The sequence below is a fragment of the Panthera tigris genome, chromosome A3 (assembly GCF_018350195.1).
Source record: "Panthera tigris isolate Pti1 chromosome A3, P.tigris_Pti1_mat1.1, whole genome shotgun sequence".
In the NCBI taxonomy this organism is placed as follows: domain Eukaryota; kingdom Metazoa; phylum Chordata; class Mammalia; order Carnivora; family Felidae; genus Panthera; species Panthera tigris.
The window spans coordinates 25252319-25272106 of record NC_056662.1 but is presented as its reverse complement, the minus strand read 5'-3'; the positions used below and the strand labels follow the sequence as shown (position 1 = coordinate 25272106).

Below are 19788 nucleotides of genomic sequence, written 5' to 3'. Positions count from 1 at the left end.
AAAAAAAAATTAAAATTCTATTTTCTATTTCAAAGTTCTACATTCTTAGATATAGGTGCTGTCTTGAAATGAAGAGATTTAAACCTAGGCTGTTATTCAGATTTCAAGATACAGACAATAGGAATAGATATATCTGCACGTAAATTTAGCCCTTTTTACCTCCATATTTGACTACTTCATTTTACTTCAGAAAATGTGCTCATATGCTCTCACTGAAGAGGTTGTGAAAAAAGCAGCGTGGCTAAAAGCACAGTAATATATTCCATTTATGGATTGCTTCAAAAGGGGCAGCTCTCCGATGGCAATTGACCTTTCTGTGAACACAAAGAAACAGCAGACCATTGCAACTAATTTTCTGGATTGCTGAGGTTGAGTATTGAGCTTTCCTTTCCAGTAGCTCTAGTGATCTCTTTTAATGAAAGATACAGAGGAGAATTCGCCCTTTCTTTCTTAGGCTGTTAGTCTTTTATGTAGTGAATTATTCAGCAGCTTTTTCCTCAACACTTACACTTCGCTAGCTAATGAACAAAGCCAATCTATTTATCTATGGTATATACAGTCTACAAAGTATATACAGATATAGAACATAGTGTTCATTAAGAAGTGCACAGTCATGGGGCACCTGGGTGGCGCAGTCGGTTAAGCGTCCGACTTCAGCCAGGTCACGATCTCGCGGTCCGTGAGTTCGAGCCCCGCATCAGGCTCTGGGCTGATGGCTCGGAGCCTGGAGCCTGTTTCCGATTCTGTGTCTCCCTCTCTCTCTGCCCCTTCCCCGTTCATGCTCTGTCTCTCTCTGTCCCAAAAATAAATAAAAAACGTTGAAAAAAAAAAAATTTAAAAAAAAAGAAGTGCACAGTCTTGGGGCACCTAGGTGGTTCAGTCGGTTGAGTGGCTGACTTTGGCCCAGGTCAATCTCATGGTTCGTGGCTTCAAGCCCCATGTTGGGCTCTGAGCTGACAGCTCAGAGCCTGGAGCCTGCCTCAGATTCTCTGTTTCCCCCTCTCTCTGTCCCTCCCCTGTTCATGCTCTGTCTCTCTAAAATAAACATTAAAAAAAAAAAAAAAAAAAAAAAGAAGTGCACAGTCTGTTAAGACAGTGCAAATCTGGAAAAAGTAAGTAGGTACCATAATGGAAGTATCTGTAGGCAGCACAGAGAAGAGTTATTAAATCTATCAGGGTTTACCTTAATGTGCAGCCACAGAATCTGTTAAAGAATGTTTCTTGATACAGGTGATACCTGAGCATATATAGGATGAGGAAAAGTTTGCCAGATCAAATTTGAATCTGGATCAGTCAAGGAGTAGGAACAGTATGGCTGACCAACTATGACCGGCATGGAGGCAGAAGGAGGGACGTGGAAGATTTTTCATGATTAATGACTTGGTGTTAAGCCCAATATAAGTAAATGGTCAGTTTTCTAAGTTAGGTAAAGATTAAATAATTGGGCTCTTTTCTTATGTTTTTTAGACATATGTTTTAATTTCGTCTTCCTAGATGTTCAAGCCTGGGTATGATTAAGTGAAAATCTATTGACGCTTAGTCACCAGGTAATTTTATTTCACCATTCAGTGAAGAAGGAGAACTTAGTTCTAGGGTGGTGTTGCAAATTGAAACTAGCAAGAAATGAGTAAGAACGATGGGGAAACTAATTAAACTCTCATTAATCAATCACATGTATTATAATTTGAGCAGAAATTGGTGTGTTGTCCTGTGTAGTGTCTAGAAAATGCTTTATTGAATGATCAAGAATTTGGCACTATTAATATCACACTGTTGGAGCAGAGAGAAACTGACTGTGATGGGCATGAATATTCTGAATGGTCCAAGAGATGTGTACCTTATATACCTTTTTGCAGGAAAAGGTCATTAAATCTATAGCCTAGAGAAAACATTTCTCACTTCAACAGAACTCTCTTTTCTGATTGTCTATTCACATGCTACATTGTAACTGATTGCTTAACTTCTTTGGAACCCTAAGATCAGGAAGGAGATGTCACACGAAAGGTACGCATTTGTGCGCTTAAGTGTCCAGTACACTGGAAATACGTATCCTACCAGACTCAGCTTCTGCAGTACCTGTTGCAGGAAATCTTTACCTACCCCGGCTCCATAGCATCTATAGTTAGATAGCCTTTCTCCAAGCTCTTACAGCACTCCGTACTCTTATTTTAACACGTCTGTGTTATTCTGTTAAGATTTTTGACCTGGTAGTCTGTCTTCCTATGTAGTAGTCTCACTGAGGGCAGAAACAGTTTCTTGTATATTCTTAATATGTGCTTTACAAAATTCAAATGAATAAACGAAGGTTAATGCAAACAGGAAGAAATTAACAAAGACCTGTGTGTTTTGCACTTAAACAGAGTCTTTCATTTTGGCTTTCTTTTAGTAAGCAATGGCATCAACCATTCTCCTCCTACCCTGAATGGTGCCCCGTCACCACCACAGAGATTCAGCAATGGTCCTGCCTCTTCCACATCATCTGCACTAACAAATCAACAGTTGCCAGCCACTTGTGGTGCTCGGCAGCTCAGCAAGTTGAAACGCTTCCTTACCACACTGCAACAGTTTGGCAATGACATCTCACCTGAGATTGGGGAGAAGGTGCGGACTCTTGTTCTAGCACTGGTGGTAAGTACGGCATCACTGTCCACAGCTATCTATGTGGCTCAGAACCAAAGCCAGCAAACCTGGAGCAACATGGCAAAATATGCAGACTAGATTAGTTATTATATAACTCATATAAACCTGTGGAATTGTGGATTTCAATTATGGATAACAATACTTATTAAGGAAACAAGTCTATAATGTTTAGCTTATTATTTCTTATTACGTTGATTTAATTCCAAGAAGCAGCTTTGAATTCGTCGTCAACTGAATTTCAACAGGCTACTGAGGTTCAACCAAGCTAATGCAAGGTTTTGTTACTTAATATATTCAGTGCCTGGTGCGTTGTTTTCAAACCTGAGAGAAAAGAAAAACAGGGAGTTTAATTTTCAGGATAATAGTTTGTAAAATTATAAGTCTCGTGGTTTAAATAGTGTCAAAGGGATTACATTCTTCAGCTCTTCATGCAAATATAGTTTCTGTAGAATTTTCAAGCCACACATAGTTTTTCTTTGTACGAGGAGTATGGTGAACCCCATGATGGTATAAGGCAGTAATTTCTGACATAGACAGCTGGGTGGGGTTTGGGTATCACTGTATATAAGGAAAGTACTGACAGTTCCCTATGTTTGTAAATTGAATTCTACAAGATTTACCTCTTGAAAAAGCACCTCATGGTTCTGCATGTTAGGCTCTACCTATGTAAAAGTGAATCACGTTACTAAGCCTTAATGCTGTAGTTCTCAAAGTGTAATCAGGGACCCTTGAGATTCCCCAGACCCTTCCTGGAACTTCTGAAGGTGAAAATTATTTTCATAATAATATTAAGATGTTCCTTGCATTTTCATTCTTACTCTCTAAGGAGCATACAGTAGAATTTTCTCGAAGCTGCATGATACAGGCTGTTGAAATGGATTAAATGCAGAAGCAGATAAGAGAACCCAGTTGTCTTTTAATAACCCAGATACCAAAAAGATTTGCAAAACTGTAATTACGTTGCCATTCTTCCTACTACATTTTTGGGGAAAATGCAATTATTTTGAAATGGGTTAATAATAAATGGTTTCCAAATTCTGAAGTTAATTATTAATATTGGGATTATTGATAGATGTAACCCACATAAATTAGAGGAGTCTGAGACTAAAAAGTTGAATAACTTAACAGATTTCTCAGTCTAGTGTAGAAGAAACAACTTTCATACAAGGCAGAGTGTGATAAATGACTTTTTCATCATTTCAGATTTAATCCCTTTTGCTTTTTAGAGCTGTTAGGTTGTTCTTTTTTTTTTTTTTTTTTTTTTAAGTTGTTCATTTTCATTGCTATATTATATAGTATTTTATTGTAGGAATACAATTTGTACTTTTTGCTCTTGATGGACATTTGAGTTGTTTGCATTTTGAGGCATAGTCAAAGAACCTAATACAACCCCCAAGTTCTGAAATTTCTTAAAAGAATTCACAGGACTTGGCATATAGCTGTGCTCACAACTAAGATTTATTACAGAGGCATAAGGTTACACAGCTGGATCATAAAGGAAAGAGATACTGTTGGAATCTAGTGGAATCCATGTGCAGGCTTCCTTATGCTCTTCTCTTGTATAAATAGTCACACAGAGCTCACTCTTCCCCCAGCAGTGAAAATGTAGTGACATATGTGTGATGCTTTTGCCCAGGAAAGCCTATTCGAGACTCCATGCCCAAGGTTTTTACTTGAGTCTGGGTACATAGGCAGTCTTTGCCAGCACCTGCTGAAATTCCAAATTCCCAGAAGGAAAAATCAATGTTCAGCAGAAACCTCAATGTTTGCAAAAACACTGTCTAGGCACAGTAGCCCCCCTTATCAGTTAGGAAGGTTTTTTTTATTTTTGTTTTTAGGGGAAAAATGTTTTTGGTCAAATTTTACGCTACTAGATCTAGAGTAATAAAATTGGGCTTTAAATGTCAAAATGAGTTTGAACATAATGGTAAGCAAAGCAGACATCAGCATGTCATACCAATTCTAGCAACAGATTTAGGCACAACTCTGTATATATATTTTTAAGTTTATTTATTTATTTTGGGACAGAGAGAGCACAGGCAGGTGAGGGGCAGAGAGAGAGGGAGAGACAGAATCCCAAGCAGGCTCTGCACCATCTGTGCAGAGCCCGATGTGGGGCCCAAACTCTCAAACTGTGAGATCGTGACCTGGGCCGAGATCAAGAGTCGGATGCTTTACTGACTGAGTCACACAGGCGCCCCAACTTTAAGTGGAGTCTAAGGTTGAAGATAATTTCAAGAGTAAAAGAAAAAATGATAGCCCTCATTTGCAAAAAAAAAAAGAAAAACAGAAAAGAAGTCAATTTTTTTTTAAACTTTGTTTTTGGTTTGTTTGTTTTTTTTTAATGTCTTATTTATTCTTAAGAGAGAGAGAGACAGAGCAGGAGCAGGTGAGCGGCAGAGCGAGGGAGGGACACAGAATCTGAAGTAGGCTCCAGGCTCTAAGCTGTCAGCACAGAGCCCGATGTGGGGCTTGAACTCCTAGACTGTGAGATCATGACCTGAGCCGAAGTTGGACACTTAACCAACTTAGTCACCCAGGCGCCCCGTCAAAATTTTTTTTATAGCTGAAGAAGTATTTGTATGTACATGTAACCAATTGTGTCCTTTAAATGGCCATTCTCAGGTTAATTTTTTTTTTTCCCAATGATAATCATCAGTAGGTGGTAAAAATACACATAACAACCAACTTACCCAGTTTTAAGTGTATAATTCAGTGATTTAAGTGTATTGTTGTGCAACCATCACTACTATCCACCTCAAGAACTCTTTAAATCATGCAAAACTGACACTTTGTGCCATTAAACAATAACTCCCCATCCCTTACTTACCCTTCAGTTCCTATCAACCACGATTCTACTTGACTACTCTAGCTACCTCATATAAGTAGAATCATACAGTATTTGTCTTTCTGTTGCTTATTTTGACTAGTGTAATTATCCTCAAGGTTCATCCCTGTTATAGTATTTATCATATTTTTCTACTTTTTTTGGCTGAAAAGATTCCATTGCATGTATATACCACATTTTGCTTTCATCTTTTGATGAAATTGGTATTTCATCAGCAATTGGAATTGAAACTATGAATTTATTTGGAGAAGATGCAGAAAAAGAAGTGTTACTTGAATTTAACATCCATTATTTTGTTTAATTTTTAAAATTTTTTAATGTTTATTTTTGAGAGAGAGAGCGCGAGTGGCGGAGGGGCAGAGAGAGAGAAGGAGACACAGAATCCGAAGTAGGCTTCATCTTTTGCATTCATCTATTGATGTACACTGGGGTGCTTCTACCTTTTCGGTTAGGGAAAGTTTTATATCTTTATGGGAAACTGTTCATCAGCCAAATTCATAGGTGCCAGCCAATGGCCCAACCTTGTAAGTGCTCTTTAATAAGGTTATCAGTTTTAAACCTGCTATATTAACTCTTTTCTGTATAGGAGCCATTGCAAATAATGTTGCTGTAAGCATTCTTTTACATGGTACACATGTGCAAGCATTGCACTGAACAGTGGAATTGGGATTTCATAAGGTATGCATATATACCAATTTAATATGTAAGGCCATTGGTTTTCCTACATATTATACTAATTTATACTCTGATATAATGGGAATTTTATTAAAATCCGTGTCCTGAATCAGTCTGTTCACGCTGTTACAACAGAATACCAATGACTGGGTGATTTATAAACAACAGTCATTTATCTCACAGTTCTGGAAGCTGGTAAGTGGTGCCAGTAGATTTTGTATTCTGTGAGAGCCTACTTCCTTGTTCCTATATGGCTGTCTTCTCACTGTGTCTTCACAATGCCGAAGAGGCAAGGGAGATCTCTTGAGGTCTCTTTTACAAGGGCACTAATGCCGTTCCTAAGAGCTCTGCCTTCATGACCTCTAATCACCTCCCAAAGGCTCCACATCTAAATACCAACTCATTGGGAATTAGGTTTCAACATAGGAATTCTGAGTGGCACAAAAATTCAGTCTATAGCAATTGGTATTGAAACTATGAATTTATTTGGAGAAGATGCAGAAAAAGAAGTGTTACATGAATTTAACATCCATTATTTTATTTTATTTTTAAAAAATTTTTAATGTTTATTTTTGAGAGAGAGAGCGCGAGTGGCGGAGGGGCAGAGAGAGAGAAGGAGACACAGAATCCGAAGTAGGCTTCAGGCTCTGAGCTCTCAGCACGGAACCCGACATGGGGCTCCAACCCACAGATGGGGAGATCATGACCTGACCAAAGTCAGACGCTTAACCTACTGAGCTACCCAAGCACCTCTCCATTCATTATTTTAAAAAAACACTTGGCAAAACAATTAGAGCAGGAACTTTCTTAATCTGATGATAGTTGTTATCTTACAAAAAACCTACAGCAAGCCTCATGCTTGTGAAATTTTGAATGCTTTCCCTCTAATACTAGGAATCAGATGAGAATGTCTTTTCTAAAAAACAAAAGAATGTTTCTTCAATTCAGCGTGATCTTGAACATTCTAACCTAGCAAATAAGATATCAAGATTGGTGAGAGATCAATAAAACTGTCACTGGGGCGCCTGGGTGGCTCAGTCGGTTAAGTGACTTTTGGTTTCAGCTCAGATTATGATCTCGCAGTTTGTGCGAGGGAGCCCCATGTCAGGCTCTGCACTGACAGCATGGAGTCTCCCTGGGATCCTCTGTCTCCCTCTCTCTATGCCCCTCCCCTGTTCACACTCGTAAAAACTTAAAAAATAAAAAGAAAGTAAATTCTTTAAAAAAAAGTATTGATGTGAAATGAGATAAGCTTCAAATACTTTAACATCGTTTAATTTGATATACTCTTTTCTCTAAAAGGAAATATTTTTAATTTTTACCAAATATTAGTGTGATATATTTGGAAAATCCAACATAATTTCATATCCAGAAATAAGTGCTGTTGTACTTGTCTTTTTAGGCACTTAAGATACTATATAAGTGTGTGTGTGTAATTTCCATAAATGGCTTATAGGAAAGCATGCTGCTCTTTTTCTGGTTTTTCATTTCACAGTATATTGTAAACACCTTTCCTTATTAATGCATATAGTCTTTCCTGTTCCCTTAGTGTTCTGATGTATGACTGTACCATCATTCTTTTTTTTTAATTAATTAATTAATTTTTCTTCCTCTAAAAAAATTTTTTTTTTATTTTATTTTTGAGAGAGAGAGAGAGAAACAGAGTGTGAGCAGGGGAGGGACAGAGAGAGGGAGTCACAGAATCCGAAGCAGGCTCCAGGCTCCGAGCTGTCAGCACAGAGCCCAACGCGGGGCTTGTACTCATAAACCGTAAGATCATTACCTGAGCCGAAGTCAGATACTTAACTGACTGAGCCACCCAGGCGCCCCATGTACCATCATTCTTTTTGAATATTTGAATATTTTAATATTTATGTATTTATTTTTTTTAGAGAGAGAGAAAGAGAGAGGCAGGTGTGAGTGGGGGAGGGCAGAGAGAGAGGGAGCCCAGAATCCAAAGTAGCCTCCGGCTCTGAGCTGTCAGCAGGGAGCCCCATGTGGGGCTTAAACTCATGAGCCATGAGATCATGACCTGAGCTGAAGTCAGATACTTAACTGACTGAGCCACCCAGGTGCCCCTTCTGTACCATCATTTTTAATGCAACTTCCTGGTAGTGGACCTTAATGTTTTCTGTTCCTTATTGTCAAGAAGCAGTATTGTGTTGATAAATAATCTGTGTGGTACTTGTTACAGCTTTGAACCATTGATGATTTTATAAAATAAAATCCCTAGAAGTGGTACTTGTTCTCTCAGGGAATCAAGAATAATGCCCAGCCAGGTTTGTTCTTTAACTTGGTATTATACTGTGTTTTAGGGAATTGAATAAAAATATTTTGTGAACTTTGAGGAAAATATTTTTATTTGTACATTCACCTGAGCAGAGGAGCTAAGAACCCTATTTAAAGCTAGACTTTTGAAAAAATACATGGGAAGTGCTAATAACCTTACGGGAAATAACTACAACCTTCCCGGTGGGCGTGTGCCTGTTTCCAGGTTCTCTCATATGCAGGCAGACCACTTGAAGGTAGAAGGCACTGATTGTTTTGCCTTGGTTTTTTCGTTTGTTTTTAAATTTCTTTAGAATATTTAGGGAACTGATGCTAGGAGGAGGGCACGATCTATGAAGAAGTGAACTTCAGAAGTTGATATCCTGGACTCATTCAGGATTGTCCCATCTGGGAACATTGTAGGTTTGGTTTCCGGTACCCAAGGTGGCTTGCCATGAGCTCTTTGATTCGAGAGGCCTGAGTGCCTTCTTCACAAATGCTGAGGAAAGCAGTAGCTGAGTACAGAGGACAGTTTAGGTTTAGGGTATTAAAGAAAAGAAAATCAATGAGGCCACACTTTATTCATAAAGGAAACAATTTGTTTAACCTTTGAGAGGGACCTGAGTTTACAGTGGTGTTCTTGGGATTATCCTTTTCCTTGATTTAAAAAGAGTTAGCACTATTAGATTTGTATTGGGAAGACAGTATCCAGTTTTAGAAATTGACAGTGTTATTTGTCTTTTCAGAACTCAACAGTAACAATTGAAGAATTCCATTGCAAGCTCCAAGAGGCTACAAACTTTCCTCTTCGTCCTTTTGTGATTCCATTCCTCAAGGTAATTTTTATAATTACTGAATGTAATTTATCTTCAGCATTTCCTCAAGTTTTCCTGCTGCTGATCCCTGTTCTGTGATCCTAGCCAGGGTAGCTTGCCACACATTTTCATATCTTTATTTTATTTGAGTCTCCTAAGAGGAATGGGAGTGTGGTCTGCAGATATGCCTTATTCACACTTGGTAGGATGGGAATTACAGAAGCCTTGAGTTGTGGTCCATATGCAGATACTGCTAATAACACATAATAGCAGGTGGGGAGCAGGAGGTGAGTGGGCTGATGGTGAGTGTGTGGATGGTTTGGAGGCTGGGCTTTTAGCAGAGAAAGTAACTGAACATTAAATCTTTTGTTTGCGGCCAGTGGGGAAAGTGTGTGTGTTTTCTGAGAAGGCTGTCAGACAAAGGAGAGGCCTTGCACTTCCCGCTTATCCTAAGAACAGAAGAGCATACAGAAAGACAATGTTGCTGTCTCCCCAACCCCAGTTAGTCTAGCTTCTGATTAGGTCCTCTGGAATTAATGTTCCCTAGAACATAACTTTTGGGAGACGTTGTTCAGAATTGTACTTACCTGAGAAGTAAGGCAGTATTAAATTTATATGTAATATGCCCTTTAAAAAAAGTGTTTTATTTCAAAATAATTTCATACTCCTAGAAAAGTTGCAATATGGTACAGTAAACTTCCTGTAGACTGTACCACCGTCTCTTTAGTCACATTCTCTACATGTTACTATTTTATCACATCTCTATTATTATTTTGTCTTGTAATTATTTTTTCCCTCATATATTTGAGGGGTGCCTGGCTGGTTCAGTCGATAGAACATATATACGACTCTTTATCTCAGGTGTGCAAGTTGGAGCCCCCACGTTGGGTATAGAGATTACTTAAAAAATAAAATCTTTTGGGGCACCTGGGTGGCTCAGTCAGTCGAACATCTGACTTCGGCTCAGATCATGATCTCAAGGCTTGTGAGTTCGAGCCCCACGTTGGGCTCTGTGCTGACAGCTCAGAGCCTGTAGCGTACTTCAGATTCTGTCTCTTTTTGTGCCCCTCCCCTGCTCACGCACTCTCTTTCTCTCTCTCTCTCTCTCTCTCAAATATAAATAAACATTAAAAATATTAAAAAATAAATAAATTTTTTTTTAAAAAAGAACTATTTAAGAATAAGCTGCAGACATGATACATCTCAATACTTTCTAGTATAATTAACAAATCAAGAAATTAACATTGATAAAGCACTATTATCCACAGCCCTTATTCATGTTTCACCAAATGTCCCACTAATGTCTCTTACAGTGAAAGAAAAGCTTTTTTGTGTGGTCCTATATCTGATACAGGATCACATCTTGCATTTCGTTGTCATGTTTCTCTAGTCCACTTTAATCTGAAATAGCTTCTCAGACTTTTATGACTTTGACAGTTTGAATGGTTCAGGGTAGTTATTTTATGGAAGGTACTTCACTTTGGATTTTTCTGAAGCTTCCTCATGATGAGGAACAGGTTATGCATCTTAGGCAGCAAGAGCAGGTTACATGGTATCACTGCATTCTCTTTGTAGACGGAGATGTTAATCGGTCTTCTAATTGGTGATGTTGACTTTGATCACTTGGTGAAGGCAGTGTCTATCTACCATGCTTTCCCATGGTAAAGTTACTGCCTTTTCCCTTTTATACAATAATTTTTGAAAACAACAAACAGCAACAAAACAGGTAACATTCTGACTAGTACCAATAAAAGATGAACCTGTGTCAAAGATTTTCTTTAACTCATTAATGAAGGAACCAATAACATGTTACAACCAGTTCAGGGGAGAATCCAAAGAACAGACACATTTATATAGGTCAGGATTATTGACATGAATGTGCAACCAGAAGTAAAATTGGCTTCTATAGAGAGCACAAGTGAAGTCATTGGAACCTCTATTGGACATAATTTTATTCATGTCCATAGATAGTAATTATTTTGCATTGGTATCATTTATCTATAACTTGCCAAAGTATAAAGTAGCTCCCCAGCAGTGAAAGACTAGGGTCAAATACCAGGGTGTTCTAGACCAAGCATAGTTTGGAAACCTGTGACCCCCAGACTAGCTCACCAAATGGTTTCATACAGCCCTAGAGAGAAGAATTTGTTTGTTTGTTTGTCTGTTTGTTTGTTTTTATACTCTACACCCATGTGGGGTTCAAACTCACCACCTTGAGATCAAGAGTTGAATGCTCTACTGACTGAGCCAGCCAGGTGCCCCAAGAAGAATAATTTTTACAGGTGCACGTTTGTAATCGATTTGTAATAGGGAACACTGACTCTGAGCCCCAGTTAAGCTAAATGTTATCCTCAATCCAGCCCCCCAACAAAATGCATTCCATTCTTTTCATTAGTAGGAGACTGATACTACAAAAAATTATACTCCGTTTGTTATCTGACCTTTTTTATACACTGTTTGAGACCCACACGATATCTTCACTTTTGCATCTTGACTCACAAAGTCTAATACACCCGGCCAAATAAATATGCCCCTTTTACCTGTATTTCTGCCTTCACTTCCTAAAAAAAAAATAATAGCATCAGAAAGATGGGTCAACTTATTGAGGTATTGTTACCAGTTTTTTAAATCTTTTAAAATGAGAGTAGAGCAAACAAATAGGAAAATGCTTAGGTGTCAGGGGCCCAGGCTGTGTGTGGCTCTGTTTTGATAGCATTGAAGCTTTGCCTCAGTCTGTGGTGGCTTTGTAGCCCCGAAACAGCTGTGCTGCTTCTATCTTGGTCTCTTTGCTGTATGTCAGAGCCAACAGACAATTATTTCCCCTAAGACTCCGGAACCAAGATTTGTGAAATTTGTGTTAATAGGAAATAATTAGCATTAAAAAAAAAATTCATCAAAGGGCACATGTCACAGATGTAAAAGATATTTTACACAGTATTTTTTTCAGTTAAGATTTTTTTTTTTTTTAACAGTTGTTATAAGATGAAGGCTATAGAACAGACTTAAAAAGTATTTTATATTGTCACATTCCCTATTCTTAACTCTGTTGTTTTGGAAAACAGCATGAGATAGGTCGTTATGGCAGTTTTTTGGCTAACGTTTGGGTTTTCTCAATTTATTTCTGCTTTAAGAGAGTCACTAATTATGGTGCCTGCTAAATTAACCCTCGGTAAAGGGGTGACTACTCACATCTATTAAAACTCTCCATTTACTTGTTCATCTGTTTCCCTTGAGATAAAGACATCTTTTATGTACTCAGTCTGAATTGTTCTTAAATTTGGGAAGAAAAGTATAATAATTCTTTATTTTCTTTTAATAAAGGGAATATAGGAAAAGTACATTTTACATATGAAGAGTGAAGTTTAGAGATATATAGGGTTTGTTTTATGATTTGTCCCCATTAAAGATTTCTAATTTTGAGAAGGAAATATAATAAGTACATAGTTAATTATCCTTTTACAAAATGAGGAAAAAGAGACCCCTGGGTGGCTCAGTCAGTTGGGCGTCTGACTTCAGCCCAGGTCATGATCTCGCGGTTCGTGAGATCAAGCCCCGCATCGGGTCACTGCTCTCGGCGTAGAACCCACTTTGGATCCTGTATCTCTCTCTCTCTCTCTCTCTCTCTCTCTCTCTCTCTCTCTCTGCTCCTCCCCTGGTTGTGCTCTCTCAAAAATAAATAAACATAAAAAAAATAATAATAATAAGGAAATAGATCCAGCTAGGGTGCCACAATAAGAAATCGATTTTGCCCCTGGGTTACCTGTGTGTCATCTGAGCTTAGTCTAAGGCTTGTTGCTATCATTTACATCACTCCTGATACTTTCTTCAAAACCCCATGTTTCTACCAAGCCAAAGTAATTACCACTTCCAGAATTCCATGACAGCTGTCATAGAGAACATGAAAAAAAAAAAAAAGTTGAGCAGTCCTGTCAGAGACGAGTTGGAATTTGACAGAGAGAATCCACGACTTACTGATAATCATAGAGGAAGGAGTGAATTTCTTCTACCCCTGTGTAGATGGTACTAATTCTCTAACTGGCCAAAGTCTTGAAAAATGTATAAATTAAAAAAAAAATTTTTTTTTTTTTAGTTTTAAGTAGACTCCATGCCCAGCGTGGGGTTTGAACTCACAACCCTGATATCAAAAGTCGTATGCTCTACCCACTGAGCCAGACAGATGCCCCCAAAAATGTATAAAGTTTTAACTTCTTACGTTCAACACCTTCACTGAGCTTTGACTCTACACTAGGCCACAAAGGTAAATAAAGCACGGGCTTCCTGTTGAGGGGATTTACACCTTGTGGGTACAAGAGACAAGGTAGCCAGTAATTCAAGTTCAGTCTTTTAGATGTCACTTTACTCTTAGAGAGGCATATGAAAATCAGGCTGATGAGAAGGGCTTTTGTCTTGTGTCGTCTTGTTTGTGAAAGTCTTTTGAGGTGCTGAGCTCTGTTGTGTGGGGCCCAACACCTAGAAAACTGCCTTCCAGCCCCTGCCTCTTTTTTTCAAGGCCAATCTGCCCCTGCTGCAGCGAGAACTGCTGCACTGTGCTCGAGCCGCCAAGCAGACCCCATCCCAATACCTGGCTCAACACGAACACCTTCTGCTCAACACAAGTATCGCGTCACCTGCTGACTCTTCTGAGCTGCTCATGGAAGTGCATGGAAACGGGAAGAGGCCCAGTCCGGAGAGGTGAGCAGAGAAGTGCTTTGTTGTCCTTGCTTTTCTGGAATTACTCTAAGCTTCCTCTTTACTTGTGAAAGAAAGAGAATTTAATTACTGTGGTTATATATAGGTATGGACTCAGAATTTCTATTGTTGAGAGTGCCGCTATAAACATTGGGGTACAGGTGCCCCTATGCATCAGTACTCCTGTATCCCTTGGATAAATTCCTAGCAGTGCTATTGCTGGGTCATAGGGTAGGTCTATTTTTAATTTTCTGAGGAACCTCCACACTGCTTTCCAGAGCGGCTGCTGGACTCAGAATTTCTAAGGTTGGCTTTGCGCTGTCCCAATATCAGAGACCAGAATGTTTCTCAAATCTATAGGTGTGGCTCCCAGACACAAATATTTTTCATAAATTCTTCAGATGACTCTGTATACCCCTAGTGAGAGATTCTGCTCTAGGGCATTCTATGGGTGCACTGCTCCAGAACCATCAGAAATAAAATTTGTCCAAAGCATTTTTTCTGATGTGTGAAGTCTAATAATAAGTATAACAATTAGTAATTGTTACTTGGTAATGAGTCGCCTTTACTTTGAAGATTGAAATTGTGTTAATTTATTCTGGAAATTTCAGTATGAGTGAAAGTATTAGTCAAGGAGGCAATTTTTTTTTTTTAATGTTTTATTTATTTTTGAGACAGAGACAGAGCATGAATGGGGGGAGGGTCAGAGAGAGAGAGGGAGACACAGAATCTGAAACAGGCTCCAGGCTCTGAGCTGTCAGCACAGAGCCCGACGCGGGGCTCGAACTCACGGACCGCGAGATCATGACCTGAGCTGAAGTCGGACGCTCAACCGACTGAGCCACCCAGGCGCCCCAGGAAGCAATATTTTAACAGTGTTGAAAATTTTGTTTTCTGCCTGGCCTCTGGAGACATTTCGGTTCATGCCTTATGTCAGACCTTTCCTTATCATCTTCCTGTTTGGGAAAGTACATAGCACAATACATAACACAGAGTAGGTACTCAGGACATGTTTGTATGAACACTTGTGTATGGGCTAAGATATGTACTTCCGGTTCTTCTAAAGGAGGGAAGAGAGCGGTTTTGAAAGAGATACAATTCCTCCCGAGCCTCCTGCCAAGAGAGTGTGCACCATCAGCCCTGCTCCCCGGCACAGTCCTGCCCTCACTGTGCCTCTCATGAATCCTGGGGGCCAGTTCCATCCTACTCCTCCACCTCTTCAGCACTACACGTTAGAAGATATTGCAACTTCACACCTGTATCGTGAGCCCAATAAGATGCTAGAACATCGAGAAGTTCGTGATAGACACCACAATCTTAGTAAGTGACATGAGCAGCATGGTAATGGTTGAAATTCAGATTGAATCTTTGCGTTTCTTTCCTACTCAGTTGTAAAGCAAAATAATACAATCATCGCTTTTTTCCACTGATAGATAAAACAATATTATACATAAAAAGGAATGTTACAGTTGTATTGATTTCATTTGAAATTGATCTCCCTTCATACTTTGTTACTGTTATTCTTATATTATAGAAGTGGGACTCGGTAAATTTTAGGAAATACACAGTGAAATATTTAAGGATAAGGAGATACCACTTTTTCTTAAATGGTACAGAAAACTAGAGAATGATGAAACAAATCAACTAAAATATTAACATTTTGGAAACTGGGTGAAGGATATATGAGAATTCTTTTGCTATTCTTGCAGTGTTTCTCTAAGTCTGGATTTATTTCAGAGTAAAGTGTTTTTATTTATTTTCTTTTTAACTTATCCATTTTGAGAGAGAGAGTGCAAGCGGGGGAGAGACAGAGAGAATCACAAGCAGGCTCCACCCTGTCAGCCCAGAGCCTGACATGGGGCTCCATCCCACAAACCATGAGATCATGACCTGAGCCAAAGTCGGACGCTTAACCTACTGAGCGTAACTTTTTGTTGGTTTTATGTCATTTTGTGGGTTCCACACTCCCTTGTGAATCGTTGCCCTGGTAGAGTGCTCATAGGTGGTATGGATGTGTTCTGTATTTACTTGGTGGAATTCTGTATATTATATTCTTCCTTCTATCTTCACATCTAATCTCTAATTTCTACTAGGTCTAAATGGAGGCTATCAAGATGAGTTGGTAGACCACCGTTTGACAGAAAGGGAATGGGCTGATGAATGGAAACATCTCGATCATGTAAGGATCTTACAGTGTATAATTTTCCTATTACATTTAATTCTTATTACCAATAATAATAATAGAGTATATATGCCTGAAGTGAATTTAACCAGAGCCACAGTGTCTTTGCCATAAAAACTTGATTTATTAGGGCACCTGGTTGACTCAGTCAGTATAATGTTCCACTCTTGATCTCAGGGTCATGAGTTCAAGCCCTTCAAGCCCCATGTTGGACCTAGAGCTTACTTAAAAAACGATAATAAAATAAAATTTAAAACTTGTTTTATCTACTACTCCCCTAGCTAAAGAGCTAAGAGTCACTCTCAAATCTTTTTGGTGGGGTAATCACTTCAGGATATAACCAAGTTAAGTCATACAGTATAAGGGTTAAAAGCAGAAGTTTGGGAGTTCAGGTCTCAGCTTTGCTGCTTCCTACTTTGTATGATGGATGAGTTGTTTTACCATTTCTAGCCTTAATTTCTGTATCTTAAAAAATAAAGAATACTGTTGTTGTTGTTGTTGTTGCTGTTTAATGTTTATTTGTTTTGAGAGAGAGAGAGAGAGAGAGAGAGAGAGAGAGAGATATTCCCAAGCAGGCTCCACACTGTCAGTGCAGAGCCCGATGCAGGGTTCCATCCCACGATCCATGAGATCATGACCTCAGCTGAAATCGAGAGTCAGACGTTCAACCAACTGAGTCACCCAGGCACCTCAAGAATACTGTATTATTTGAATTCGTAGGGTTGTTCTAATATGTAAGGTGCTTACATAGGATCTAATATATAGGAAATGCTAAATAAATGGTGCTTCTCTAAAAACAAATGAGAATTCGTGTCCTAAAAGGGAAGAAAAGATGTACCTGCTTGAAATATACATACAAAAGTTTTTCCTACTTGAGTGAAATTGTCTCTGAATATTATTTCTCTCATTGCATTCTTAGGCAAATCTCCAGCTTATCAGATAACCTGATGTGTTTAGGCAGAGATATGTGGTTTCACCATACATAGTGTTTAAAGGACTATATTATGGTGAGATCCTGGCTGAGATTCAACCTGGAAGAATCCAAAAAGGATTATTTTGTTATTGTTGTTGTTTTTAATTTTTTTTTTTTAATGTTTATTTATTTTTGAGACAGAGACAGAGCATGAACGGGGGAGGGTCAGAGAGAGGGAGACACAGAATCTGAAACAGGCTCCAGGCTCCAGGCTCAGAGCTGTCAGCTCTGAAGTCGGACGCTCAACCGACTGAGCCACCCAGGTGCCCCAGAAAGGATTATTTTGAAATCCAAAAAAAATTGTTTGCGTCTACTTATTTAAAAAGAAGCTGTTAAGAATGGCTTTCATGTGTTGACTTGATATTGCTGATCTGTAAGATACTGAAACCTTCCTTCTTTACATTTTACCTATCCTTAAATTTCAGTATTGGTTGTTTCAAAGTCCTAATCTTCTCTCTGACTTCCTCTCTGGCTTAGGCTCTGAACTGCATTATGGAAATGGTAGAGAAGACAAGGCGCTCCATGGCAGTCCTGCGGCGCTGTCAGGAATCTGATCGTGAAGAACTCAATTACTGGAAAAGACGATATAACGAAAACACAGAGATGAGGAAGACAGGGAGCGAGTTGGTCTCTAGGCAGCACAGTCCTGGGAGTGCAGATTCTCTCAGCAATGGTAAGGGGAGGGTCTCACCTAAGATGGCAGAAAGACGGTGCTAGATGGTGGAGTTAGAAAGACTCAGGTGATTGTGAAGAGAATGATAAAATATGTCGAGGACTCAGTACCTGGAATGTTCAAGAAATACTGTCTTTCACATGGATAATGGGAATATTTGTCATTTTGTTCTGTTTTTAACTCCCTCTATATGTGCTGGGTGGTGATCAAAGAGTGGTTGTTAAAGTCAGCCTCGTTGAGTGTCCCAGGTACTCACATACATCACATTTACTCCTCAACGGTAGCCCTGAAAATCTAAAAATGTTTACCTCACCTTCCCTCCTCTGTTTCCCACTCCCCATCCAGGAAGACACCATTTATCAACCTCTGTCTGGAGGCCTTTAGAAAAGTTTTACCATACCTTTACTATACCAAGCTGGGTTAGCCCTTCTTGTCTTTTCTCAACCTGAAGCAGCAGAGATAAGAACAACTGTTCTGTCAGTCCAGGGTACATTCAGGACACCACAGCCGTTTCCCCAAAAATGTTTCATCACAATCATCTAGTAACTGAAAAAGTGCCCTATCCAAAGACACAGACAAATGAGGGGCTATCTGTGATCAGACTTTCCCCCAACTACCCACTTCAAGCTCCCTCTTCTCATCACAGAGAATGAATCACTTATCATGACAGACCTAGCATGTTCCACGGAAGACAGCTGTTAGTCTAAAAAAGGCTTCAAGGGGCTCCTGGATGGCTCAGTCGGTTTAAGCATCTGACTCTTGGTTTCAGCTCAGGTCATAATCTCAGTTTGCGGGTTTGAGCCCCGCATCTGGCTCTGCACTGACAGTATGGAGCCTGCTTAGGATTCTCTCCCTCTCTCTCTGCACCTCCCCTGCTCACGCCCTCTCTGTCTCTCTCTCAGAATAAATACGTAAACATTTTTAAAATAATAAATACAAAAGACTTGAGCAAAAATGGGGCAAAGACATTGGTAACCAAAGGATCCCACTCCCACCGAGATGACTCTTAGGGCAACCATTGATTAGCAATGTTGTGTGGAATATCACAGCAAGACATCAAAGAATACTTGTAGCTACACTGTGATTACCTTCATAAAGACTTCAGAACTCAGGACACCTGACTGGCTTAGAAGAGCATGCGACTCTTTTGATCTCAGGTCATGAATTTGAGCCTCATGTCGGGTATAGAGATTACAATCAATCCATCCATCAATCAGTACATACATACAAACAACTTCAGGGCTCATCCTCAGGTATCCCTCACCATCTGAACCTTCATGAATAGTTCCTGTAACAATTTATAGAAACATCCGAAGTTCACCATCCAAATCACAAACCTTCCACCAGTCAGTCTGCATGTGTTTAGCTAGGAGGCATCCAGTGCAGAGTGAACTGTGGTCCTGAGGCGGCTCTTCTCCAGCCAGATGGCAGGTCTTGCTGGGCCATTTAAACATTGTTTTTGCATTACTCTCTACTCATCCTTTTTTTTCTTTCTTTTCCTTAGAGCACACGAGTGTGTGCACGAGTGGGGGAGGGGCAGAGAGAGGGGGGGACAGAGGATCTGAAGTGGGCTGTGCACTGACAACAACAAATGCAATGTAGGGCTCAAACTCAGGAACCGTGAGATCATGACCTGAGCTAAAGTTGGATGCTCAACTGACTGAGCCACCCAGACGCCCCTCTACTCATCTTTTTCACGCCTTACTTGAGGGTTTAGCTTGAGTGACTGCATGTTCTCCGGTCCTGATTATTACTAGCACATCCCTCACTCTCAAACATGCAGACGGTTGGGGTGTGAAATTATTTTGTCACTGTAGGTTTAGCTCTCCATGGGTCCCAGTTTCCTTCTCTCTGGTGTTTCAGGCCGTGGTCAGTCTGGCTGACTTAAATAATATCTTTCAGTATGTGCATTTATGCAAAGTATACATATTTCATATTTTTATTTCACTGTTTATTTCTCTCATAGCACATTTGTTGCAGCGTAGAGAGAAAGCATACTTCATATCCTGAATAATCCTGCTATTC

At 39.5% G+C, this 19788-nt stretch overlaps 1 protein-coding gene across 7 annotated transcripts in view; it reads left to right on the top strand.

Annotated features, from left to right (window-relative positions):
• The window catches only part of CBFA2T2 (CBFA2/RUNX1 partner transcriptional co-repressor 2), a 141345-nt gene that overhangs the window by 101292 nt on the left and 20265 nt on the right, over window positions 1–19788 (top strand). For 4 of the 7 annotated variants that reach the window (XR_006215516.1, XM_042980601.1, XM_042980600.1 and 1 more), the window contains 6 exons: window positions 2387–2628; window positions 9178–9267; window positions 13736–13938; window positions 15002–15255; window positions 16029–16114; window positions 17568–17763. Coding sequence is in view for 6 of the 7 variants with exons in the window: in XM_042980601.1 (XP_042836535.1) it covers window positions 2387–2628; window positions 9178–9267; window positions 13736–13938; window positions 15002–15255; window positions 16029–16114; window positions 17568–17763 (1071 nt within the window). In the remaining variant the exon portion in view is untranslated. The remainder of the gene's footprint in view (window positions 1–2386; window positions 2629–9177; window positions 9268–13735; window positions 13939–15001; window positions 15256–16028; window positions 16115–17567; window positions 17764–19788) is intronic. The other 3 variants (XM_042980604.1, XM_042980603.1, XM_042980602.1) reach the window with 2 other exon arrangements.